This window comes from Chenopodium quinoa, unplaced genomic scaffold, assembly GCF_001683475.1.
Source record: "Chenopodium quinoa cultivar QQ74 unplaced genomic scaffold, ASM168347v1, whole genome shotgun sequence".
In the NCBI taxonomy this organism is placed as follows: domain Eukaryota; kingdom Viridiplantae; phylum Streptophyta; class Magnoliopsida; order Caryophyllales; family Amaranthaceae; genus Chenopodium; species Chenopodium quinoa.
The window spans coordinates 786,502-798,554 of NW_018744704.1; the positions used below are offsets into that span (position 1 = coordinate 786,502).

Genomic DNA, 12,053 nt, shown 5'->3' on the forward strand with positions numbered 1-12,053 from the left:
AAGTACTTTTTACCATTTTGTGTGCAAATGAAAGATAAGTTCCATGATCAGAAAATCTAAATACATACTTCAAATATCATCATATACATTTAGTGCAAAAGATTTACAATAAGCCCCTACATAATGTAACACTGTCATATAACACCTAAACACATGAGACCCACAAAAGTACTACTACTACTGCATTATTGAACAACTACTTAGATCAAAACAACTACATACATCACCATCATCAGCCATGACCCAAAAAAAGACTTACAATCCCACAACATTATCCCACCAACCTAGATTATACCACAAAAAAAAAAAAAAAAAAAAAAACCATGATCAACACTACAACCTTCACTTCATCATGAATACAACATCAAAAAAAGCCCAAGATAAGATCAAAGCCACGTTTAGCTTCTTATCAGTGTTGTTCTCCTTCATCTCAAAGAGGGTCTCGGTTGCGACAATCCCCACCTCAGCAACATCATCAACCAATTTCTCTTGTTTAGCCTTCAACTTCTTGACCTTCTCCTTCACCAGCTCAAGCTTGTCCTCCAACTCCATGATTATTAAGTTCTTATCAACGATGCGAGATTTCAGATCGCGAATATCATCAACCTCATCAACCCATTTGAAAAAACCGCATGTCCTCTGTTAAAAAAAAAAAATTCAATTATTTACCCATTCAAACAAAATAATTAAATTTAATAGAGGAGGGAATTTACTGGCCAAAAGGAACAACCGTAAAAAAGCTTTCCTTTGGTCGGACCATCATACTTCACCGTCCTCAACGGAGCTACCTCATCGTGATAGCAATAAACTGGGAAAGGAGGGTACCTTAATTTCTTGGACATCGAAGTAGAGCCATGGGATTGCTGACTTTCCATTGCTAAAATAAGAAGCTTGCTTAAGGGATTTTTTTGGGAGTTGATTGAAAGGGTTGAACAAAAATGAATGGGGGGTTGGGCATTTAAAGGAAATTGCAGACGGAGAGATGAAGAACAGTGGGGGAGTCAATTGGGAATTAATGGCGCTCAATGGTAATAAGGAGAATTACCTGCTTAAAAAAAAAGGAAAATTGGTTTAACCGGTGATTAAATGAAAAAGGCTTGTTTTAAGAAGAAGGGGGTACAAGGTGGGATTGTTTTGGGATTTCGAAAAGGTGGGATTGTTCTGGGATTTCGAAAAGGTGGGATTGTTTTGAGCAGAAAAGGTAAATGTGGGATTATTAGTTTTCATTTTTCCTTGAAATTAAAGATACTTATTACTAATATTAATATTATTTGCGGTTTTATTTTTTTATTTTTATTTTTTTTTTGATATATTACAATCACATGGATTCAATTTATAGTACGAAATTAAAAAAAAAAGTTATATTGCATCAAATTGACTCTAACACATATATCTGTAACTATATATTACTCCGTATAATAAAGGTGAAACAAGGAAGGCAAGAATGACATATGTCATCTCCTTTTTAAATAATTTTGCGCAATTTTTTTTTTTTTTTTTTGGCCAAAGCTTCATAGAGAATATTTAATACCGTGCAATAATATTTCCCTTACTATTTGGTTATTATATTCCATTTATAAACATCCAACAAAATATTATTTGTTTATATAATACCATGCAATAAAAAATACTAAGCAATAATATTTTCCTACATATAACTTTGTGACGTAATCCATAATTATTTGATTAGTCGTGCATGTAATACTCTCACTATTTTCTTTAGTATGATATAATTTTATTTTTATTTTTATTTTTGTAATTATGAATTTTTATTGTTATTTGATAATTATTATAAATAAATATAGTGTTAAACTAATAATAAATAGTGAAAATTACCGTGCATGGTACGGGACCTAATATAGTTATTATTAATATTGTCATTATTACTGATAGGCAAAAGCTAACGAGCGCCCCGGAGGATCAGATAAAAGAACTAAATGTGGAAATATTAAAGTAAAATTAACATTAATTACACTGATTGACACATGATTTTGTCATGCATTTCGAACTTAATACTATTTTAAGTAATACATTAAGTAATTATCTAACGCCCCGGGGCGCTTGTTAGCAAGATCCTTAATAATATTACTCTATTCCACATATGGTTTTCACTTTTATGCATTAAAAAAAAAATGATTTTCACTTTCCTTTTTCATTGTCCCAAATTAGTTTGCGCGGAATGAATTGCAAAACTACTCCCTCCGTCCCTTAATGATAATCTGTTTTGGCCAAATTTTAGTCCCAAAATGTTCATCTCATTTGTTTTTTCCAACAACCATTAATATTAATTTTTTACCAAAATCCCCACCAATTTGCAATAATATTTGTGCAAAACTAGATTCCCATGTAAATTTTGCATTTCCAAAGTACTTTTATTACTTTCTCTCTATTTTTTTAATATACCCCATGTAAATTTACTTTTTCAATGTACTTTTACTACTTATTTTTCTTAATTCTCGTGAAATTTCACCAAAAAGGACTATCATTAAGGGACGAAGGGAGTAAAAAAAAAGAGTTAAAGCGATAGAAAGAAACACGCTTATAATATCATTATTAAAGTTGATTAACGGAGAAGATATTAAGCATTTTTACACAAATAACATTATTAGAGCTTGGCTTATTTCATGAAAAAAATAAATTTACAAAAGTTATAAGTAAAAATAGCCCAGAATAATCCGACTTTTGCCTCATCCGCCCAAAATAATCATACCTTTTGATAAATTTTTAATAATCCAACCTTTATACGCAATCCGCTCAAAATTATCCCAATTGGTCATGTAATTTGTTATAACAAGTTACTGGACACGTGGCGGCCTGTGATTGGTAAAAAAAATAAAAAATAAAATAAAATAAATTTATTAAAAAAGTTAAATTTTTTGTTCAAAGAAAAAATAAAAATAAAAAAACCACCCACCAGCTGCTTAAGCCACCTCGTCCCCGCCGCCTGAGTCCCCTGCCACGCGGCTTCGGCCAGCCAGCCCCCAACCCGAGCACCAGCGTCGCGATCGACCCCCCTCCCCTGAACCACCAACCCCTTCCCTCCCTCCCCCACGGAAACCCATGCATCGGAAAGCACCGGTGATTATAAAACCATCTCGGCATCCCCCTACCCTTGAAAATCCATTTTCCGTCCCGATCCCAGCTCCCCTCCCTGTCCCCTATCCCTTTTCCGGTCGCGCCGACCTCCCTCGTCCCCCAATTCCGGCCGCGCTGACCTTCCCTGTCCCCCATTCCGACCGCGTCGTCCTCCCCTGACCTCAATTTTGGTCGCGCCGACCTCCCCTTCCCACGGTTCCGTTGCGCGGAACTCCACAGCCCATTTCCTAGGGTCTGGTTTAGTGGGTTTTTGATTTTTCGAAGGGAGTTTTGGGGTTAGGTTGGCTGGGGTGGGATTCCGGTAGGCGCGGTCAGTTTCTGGGTGGCTATGGATTTGGGTCTGGGTGGGGTGGTGGTTCCGGGGTCTAGGTTTGGGTGGTGGTGGGCTTAGGTGGTGGTGGTTTTTTTTTATTTGATTTTACTTTTTTTTTTAATTAATTTTTTTTTTAATTTTTTTTTGGATAAATCAAGTTGTGACACGTGTAAATTAAACTTAATAAAAAAAAAATTTATCTACTCAACCGGGTTACAGGTCACTCGGGATCAGTTTGAGCGAATTGGGTATAAAGGTCGGATTATTAAAAAAATAATCAAAAGGTGAGATCATTTTGGGCGGATGAGGTAAAGGTCGGATTATTCTGGACAATTTTTCCAAGTTGTAAATACAAGGACTATCTATTTATGCTAATGAGAAAACAACTTTGAAGATAATTGTTCACCGTATCAAATGTTAATTATAATTATCATAAACTTATTGATTAACTCCCAATAAACATGTATTAAAAGTGTTTTTACTAACTATTTTTCTAACACATGTGCACCCACAACTAATACTTTAAAAAGAATTTAAAATTGTGGGAAAACTCTCTTTTACTTTAAATTTTCGATAGTAATTTTTATAAAAAAGGGAAAAAAAAACCTTAGAATCTGTTACACCGTTCTCCACCCATAGGGGTGTAAATGAGCCGAGTCGAGTACTACTTTGTTCGTGTTCAATTTCAAGTTAATTAACTTAGGCGAGTCTGAAACGATCCCGAGCTTTCAAGCGAGCTTAAAAATTTGTTCAAACTCAGCTCATTTTGTACACTATATGTTCGCAAACGTTTCGTGAACGGCTCGTTTAATGAGCTTCTCTAATAAACGAGCTTTGTACTTTTGACATTTAAAAATCTCAATATTAGCAAAATAATTAAATCTTAATTATAAACCTAAAAATTAAATCTTAATTATTAAATAACTTAAGAATTAACATTTGTGAATAAATCAATAATTAAGAATATAAATAAACGAGTAGTTCGCAAATATAAATAAACGAGTTGTTCATGAATTTATCTAAACTAGCATATCTATGTTCATGTTCAAGCTTATTTATTAAACGAGCTTAAAAATCTGTTTATGCTCGGCTCATTTATCAAATAAACGAACATGAAAGAGTTTCAACTGAGCTCGAATAATTGAACCCGAGTAGTTTATTGATCAACTTGGTTCATTTACACGCCTATCCATCCATTACTCAATTCTCTCTCTCTTCTCTACTCATTGCATGATCTAGCTCCTGACCAATTTTGCTTCACCTTAGGCTCAAGCATTTTCTCCGTTCTCTTTCTTCTTTACTCAAGTGGGAAATCTAAGGTAATTTCCTTTTCTCTTTTAGATATGAAATTTAATCTTTCTCTATAACTAGGAAGCATGTCAAAACGTGTGTAGGACACGATAGGATCTGGTTTTTTATTTTCTATTTTTTTTTTCGGACACATAGACACGATAGGATCTAGATGTGCAACTTGTCAAAAAGCAAAGGCTACTTTTCATCAAGGCTTGTATACAGCTTTACCTGTTCCAGGTTCACCATGGGAGGATGTATCTATGGACTTTATAGTGGGATTGCCGAGAACACAAAGGGGGAAAGATTCAATCATGGTTGTTGTGGATCGATTTTCTAAGATGGCTCACTTTGTTCCTTGCCACAAAGTGGATGATGCTATGAAAGTTGCGGAATTATAATTCAAAGAAATTGTTAGACTACATGGGATTCCGAAAACTATTGTGAGTGATCGTGATACTAAGTTCATGAGTTTCTTTTGGAAATCTCTATGGAAGCTCGTGGGAACTAAGTTACTTTTTAGTGCTTCTTATCACCCACAAACTGATGGACAAACCGAGGTCACTAATCGTACTCTTGGTGTGCTTTTGCGTGGACTAGTGAGTAAGACACAAAAGGATTGGGACATCAAGTTAGCTCATGCAGAGTTTGCTTATAATAGATCACCTACTTATGCTACAAAGCATAGTCTTTTTGAGGTAGTTAATGGAGTGAATCCAAAACTTCCTATTGATCTCATTCCAATCCTAAGGGTGAATTAATACATAAAGATGCCGAGTCTAAGTTGAAAAGTATGCTGAAATTACATGCTCAAGTTCGTGCAAGAATTGAGAAAGTGAATGACTTGTATAAGTCAAGGGCAAACAAGCATAGAAAGCAACAAAGTTACAATGTTGGAGACTTGGTATGGTTACACTTGAGAAAGGAAAGATTTCCGGGAAAATGCAAGAATAAGCTAATGCCTAGAAGTGAAGGTCCTTTTCAAGATTGTTGAGAAGATCAATGACAATGCTTATAAGTTAGAACTTCCGGGAGAGTATGGAGTTAGTGCTACATTCAATGTTGGTGATTTGGCTAAGTACATTCTTGATGAAGAACTTCAAGATTTGAGGACAAATTCTTTCGAAGAAGAGGAGGATGATGCAAGTCTAAGCATGGAGAACTTCGAAGATTTGCTTATCATGCATCAAGATAGCTTGTCTCTAAACATTGATTCAAGTTAAGCATTGCATGGACACTTTCTTGGATACCAAAGCAAAGCTACGGTTTGCTTGGTTGTGTTTCTTGGAGTCTAAACTACTTTCTTTAATTTTCTTTACTTAGATTTTGCTTACAAGTTTTTATCTTTCACTCGAAAGGGTTTTTCTTGGTTCAAGCATTAGGATCTTTAATCTTTTTTATCAGTTTCTTTAAGTTAGGAAGTAGTTAGTTCGGTTTTCTTTAACTAGTTAGTTAATTAGTTAATAAGCTGATTTTAGGCGTGTGGTCTTGCTTGGTGAGCAAGCTTGGTAAGGTTTGAAATCTTATCCAATGTAAGCCGTGTCATGCTAGCTTGCGGTTCAAGGTTTGCTTCCTTGTTCTCCAAGTTGGTCTGGAAGTCTAGGTTGCTTAGGATTGAATTAGGGACTTATCCTAATCTTCCTAGGAGAGTCTAGCTTATAAATAGGCTTGTTATCACACGAATTAAAAGATATTAGATTATTATTGCATTGTTTTGAGTTTAAACACTTGAGTTTTAATTGATGGATTTCAATTGCTGTTTTGCTTGTTTTAGTTAAAACATTCGTTTAGGTTGATTAATTAGGTGGATTCTTAGTTAATTAATCTAGTTTCTTGTTTAATTCTTGGTGGATTTTCCTGTATAGAATTAAGCTTGATTCATATCTTTGTGTGTTTTAGTTTTAGGACTAAAATTCACATCATCTTGGTATCAGATTCCAGGTTCCGGTAGAAAATAAATTGGTAATTTTTGGATGGGAATTTTTGAGTGATTCTTTTTGAATTAGTCTCTAAAAACGTATAGCTATCACCATACAAAATTTCGTAGCTTTTGGTTGAGTAACGAACTCTGTACAGCCTCAAACGTTTGGTGTTGTTACACTTGGTTGCGGTTGGGAGTCTGGTTTTTGTTTGCTTCAAGATTCCTTCAAGATTTGATCTTTTAATCAAGATTTTTGCATAGAATAACTTGGTTTGTGTAGGAATAATGAGTGATGAAGAGGTTCCACAAGTTCCAAGGGGTTTAACCTTAGAATAAGCTCAAAACCGTAGGAGAGATAGACAAATCACCGAGTTGGCAGCAAGGTTGGAGGAGGTATTAAAGAGACTTGATACTCGTGATGGATCTTCTTCAAAGAGGGGTGATTCTAACCCTAACTCTAGTTCAAGTAAGGAAGAACAACCAAGGAGAAACCCTAGGAGGTCAAGAAAGAATTATTCATCAAGTGATGATTCACCTAGACCTAGGAGAAGGGATAAACCAAAAGATGATGATAGAAACCTTAGGTTAGACCTTCCCGAATTCAATGAGAGTATGAATGAACCAGAGAAGTATTTTGAATGGATTAGAAGGGCCGAAACACTCTTTGATTACAAGGAGTATGATGAGAGAAAGAAGTGTAAAATTGCGGAGTTGAAGCTCACTGGTTATGCTAGTCTTTGGTATGATAATTTGAAAAAGAAGAGGAATAAGGAAGGGCGGAACAAAATCACAAGTTGGGAGCAACTCAAGAAGCACATGAAAAAGAGGTTCGTTCCTAGTGATTATATTCAAGATATCTATCTTAAAATGCAAACTTTTAAACAAAATTCTATGACTGTTGAGAATTATATTGTTGAATTTGAGAAGTTATGCATGCTATGTGGTTTAGAAGAAATTGTTGAACATAAGATTGCTCGTTTTATTTCTGGTTTGAATGATAATATTGCTGAAAAAGTTGAATTACAACAACATTAGTTTGTTTGAGGATGTGTGTAAAGTGGCTATCAAAGTTGAAAAACAATTAAAGGGGAAGAAAAGCTCATTCTCTAAACCATTTACAAAAGGATTCTCAAAACCTTTTGAGAAAGCTAGTGTGGAAAAGGGTAGTTCTAGTTCAAATTACAAAGGATCTAAGCCTAAATTCGAAACTAACAAGAAGTTTGTGGAAGGAAGGAAGTGCTTTAAGTTTGGTAGTGTTGGTCACATTGCAAGTGATTGTCCTTCTAAAAGGGTCATGACGGCTCAAGAATGGGAACAAGAGCAGGCTATGTGTGAGCAAGGTAGTGACGTTGAAAAGGATGAGGAAAACTTTGAAGAAGAGGAGGAACACATGGAAGAAATTGATCCCGAGACTCAAGGTCAAAGTTTGGTCCTAAGGAGAGTACTACACTCAAAACCTATGACTATTGAAGGCAATCAAAGGGAGAAAATCTTTCTCACAAGATGCAAGGTGAAAGATAGGTTGTGTGATATGATCATAGACATGGGAAGTTGCACCAATGTAGTGTCTTCTACTTTAGGAGATAAATTATAGTGGCCAATTACCGAGCATCCAAATCCTTACAAGCTTCATTGGCTCAATAATTCATGTGATGTCAAGGTGGATAAACAAGCTCTAATATCCTTTTCAATTGGTAAATTTCATGACAAAGTTTTGTGTGATGTTTATCCTATGGATGCATGTCATATACTATTAGGTCGTCCTTGGCAATATGATAGATTTGTGAAGTTTGATGGAAGGACTAATGTGTATGTTGTGAGGAAAGGAGAAAATGAGAAGCCTGTTGCATTGAAACCTTTGATAAGCAATAAACCTTCTATTTTTACCTCTAATTCGAAGGGTTCCTATTTGATTAGTGAGAGGGAAGTGGAGAAAGAAATTGGTAACAATAACATGGTGTATATACTTGTTTCTATTGAGGTCCGAATTGACAAGGAAGAACAAGGGAAGAAACCAATTGAATTAGAAGCAATTTTGGAAGAGTTTCAAGATGTATTTCCTAAGGAGTTACCCCCGGGACTACCTCCTATTCGTGGAATAGAGCATCAAATTGACTTAATTCCGGGAGCACCATTGCCTAACAAAGCAGCTTATAGAAATAATCTGGAAGAAACCAAGGAGATGCAAAGGCAAATTGAGGACCTTATGACAAGAGGTTATGTTAGGGAGAGCATGAGTCCTTGTGCCGTACCTACTCTACTTGTTCCAAAGAAGGATGGAAGTTGGCGCATGTGTATTGATAGTAGGAGTGTGAATAACATCACAATCAAGTATCGTTTTCCTATTCCAAGATTGGATGACTTACTTGATGAGTTACATGGCTCGAAATTGTTCTCAAAAATTGATCTTATGTGTGGATACCATCAAATTCGAATGAGAGAAGGAGATGAGTGGAAAACAGCATTCAAGACAAAGGTTGGATTGTATGAATGGTTGGTGATGCCGTTTGGTATTACCAATGCTCCAAGCACTTTCATGAGATTGATGAACGAGGTACTCAAACCTTTCCTTGGTAAATTTGTTGTTGTTTACTTAGATGATATTTTAATTTACTCTAAAAATTTGAATGATCATCTAAACCATCTTAGAAGTGTGTTTGAAGTATTAAGGGAAAAGAAACTCTATGCTAAACTTGAAAAATGCTATTTCTTAGTGCCTAGTGTTACTTTTCTTGGTTATGTCGTGTCTAAAGATGGAGTTTCAGTGGATAAGTCGAAGGTGGAGGCTATTAGAACTTAGCCTATTCCAACTAATGTTAGTGAAGTAAGATCTTTTCATGGTTTAGCTTCATTTTATAGAAGATTTGTGAAGAATTTCTCTAGTGTTGTGGCACCTATGACCGAATGTTTGAAGAAAGAAAAGGGGAGATTCGAGTGGACTAAAGAGGCTCATAGTGCATTTGAGTTGATTAAAAAGAATCTTTGTGAAGCTCCTATACTTGCTTTACCTGATTTTACAATGCCTTTTGAGGTTGAAACCGATGCAAGTGGAGTTGGGAATGGAGCAGTTTTGTTGCAAAAGAAGCGTCCTATAGCTTATTTTAGTGAGAAATTGAGTGGAGCTCGTTTGAATTATTCTACTTATGATAAAGAATTCTATGCTATTGTGAGAGCTTTAGATCATTGGAGTCATTATCTAAGGCCTAATCACTTCGTCATTGAAGTACATACATGGACAACAAAAACTCAATCCTAGACATGCTAAGTGGGTTGAATTTTTACAATCATTTAATTTTTCTTCTAAGTACAAAGAAGGGAAATCGAATGTAGTAGCGGATGCACTCTCTAGAAGATATACTTTGCTTGGAATTCTTAATAGCAAAATACTTGGTTTTGAATTGATCAAGGAATATTACAAGGGAGATGATGATTTTTCTACACTTATTGAAGGGTGTTCTAAGGGAGCCGTTGGTTCTTATATGTTGCAAGATGGTTTTCTTTTCAAATGAAATCGACTTTGTCTTCCTAAGTGTTCTATTCGAGAGCTAGTAGTTAGAGAAGCTCATGGTGGTGGAATTGCTAGTCACTTTGGCATTACCAAGACCTTGACTATGCTACAGGAGCACTTCTATTGGCCTAAGATGCTTGCGGATGTACAATTAGTTGTATCTAGATGTGCAACTTGTCAAAAAGCAAAGGCTACTTTTCATCAAGGCTTGTATACAGCTTTACCTGTTCCAGGTTCACCATGGGAGGATGTATCTATGGACTTTATAGTGGGATTGCCGAGAACACAAAGGGGGAAAGATTCAATCATGGTTGTTGTGGATCGATTTTCTAAGATGGCTCACTTTGTTCCTTGCCACAAAGTGGATGATGCTATGAAAGTTGCGGAATTATACTTCAAAGAAATTGTTAGACTACATGGGATTCCGAAAACTATTGTGAGTGATCGTGATACTAAGTTCATGAGTTTCTTTTGGAAATCTCTATGGAAGCTCGTGGGAACTAAGTTACTTTTTAGTGCTTCTTATCACCCACAAACTGATGGACAAACCGAGGTCACTAATCGTACTCTTGGTGTGCTTTTGCGTGGACTAGTGAGTAAGACACAAAAGGATTGGGACATCAAGTTAGCTCATGCAGAGTTTGCTTATAATAGATCACCTACTTATGCTACAAAGCATAGTCTTTTTGAGGTAGTTAATGGAGTGAATCCAAAACTTCCTATTGATCTCATTCCAATCCTAAGGGTGAATTAATACATAAAGATGCCGAGTCTAAGTTGAAAAGTATGCTGAAATTACATGCTCAAGTTCGTGCAAGAATTGAGAAAGTGAATGACTTGTATAAGTCAAGGGCAAACAAGCATAGAAAGCAACAAAGTTACAATGTTGGAGACTTGGTATGGTTACACTTGAGAAAGGAAAGATTTCCGGGAAAATGCAAGAATAAGCTAATGCCTAGAAGTGAAGGTCCTTTTCAAGATTGTTGAGAAGATCAATGACAATGCTTATAAGTTAGAACTTCCGGGAGAGTATGGAGTTAGTGCTACATTCAATGTTGGTGATTTGGCTAAGTACATTCTTGATGAAGAACTTCAAGATTTGAGGACAAATTCTTTCGAAGAAGAGGAGGATGATGCAAGTCTAAGCATGGAGAACTTCGAAGATTTGCTTATCATGCATCAAGATAGCTTGTCTCTAAACATTGATTCAAGTTAAGCATTGCATGGACACTTTCTTGGATACCAAAGCAAAGCTACGGTTTGCTTGGTTGTGTTTCTTGGAGTCTAAACTACTTTCTTTAATTTTCTTTACTTAGATTTTGCTTACAAGTTTTTATCTTTCACTCGAAAGGGTTTTTCTTGGTTCAAGCATTAGGATCTTTAATCTTTTTTATCAGTTTCTTTAAGTTAGGAAGTAGTTAGTTCGGTTTTCTTTAACTAGTTAGTTAATTAGTTAATAAGCTGATTTTAGGCGTGTGGTCTTGCTTGGTGAGCAAGCTTGGTAAGGTTTGAAATCTTATCCAATGTAAGCCGTGTCATGCTAGCTTGCGGTTCAAGGTTTGCTTCCTTGTTCTCCAAGTTGGTCTGGAAGTCTAGGTTGCTTAGGATTGAATTAGGGACTTATCCTAATCTTCCTAGGAGAGTCTAGCTTATAAATAGGCTTGTTATCACACGAATTAAAAGATATTAGATTATTATTGCATTGTTTTGAGTTTAAACACTTGAGTTTTAATTGATGGATTTCAATTGCTGTTTTGCTTGTTTTAGTTAAAACATTCGTTTAGGTTGATTAATTAGGTGGATTCTTAGTTAATTAATCTAGTTTCTTGTTTAATTCTTGGTGGATTTTCCTGTATAGAATTAAGCTTGATTCATATCTTTGTGTGTTTTAGTTTTAGGACTAAAATTCACATCACTATCCGGTA

The 12,053-nt window shown here is 35.6% G+C and overlaps 1 protein-coding gene and 1 pseudogene across 1 annotated transcript; one reads left to right on the forward strand and one right to left on the reverse strand.

Moving 5' to 3' along the window:
- Positions 1-65: 65 nt before the first annotated feature.
- Positions 66-1,176, reverse strand: LOC110702869. Its single transcript, XM_021880616.1, has 2 exons — positions 731-1,176; positions 66-639 (listed from the first exon to the last, which is right to left on the reverse strand). Exons 1-2 carry the CDS (start codon positions 761-763, stop codon positions 343-345), a joined length of 330 nt encoding a protein of 109 aa, XP_021736308.1. The 5' UTR covers positions 764-1,176; the 3' UTR covers positions 66-342.
- On the forward strand, positions 1,087-11,344 carry LOC110702845 (annotated as a pseudogene).
- The last annotated feature ends 709 nt before the right edge of the window (positions 11,345-12,053 follow it).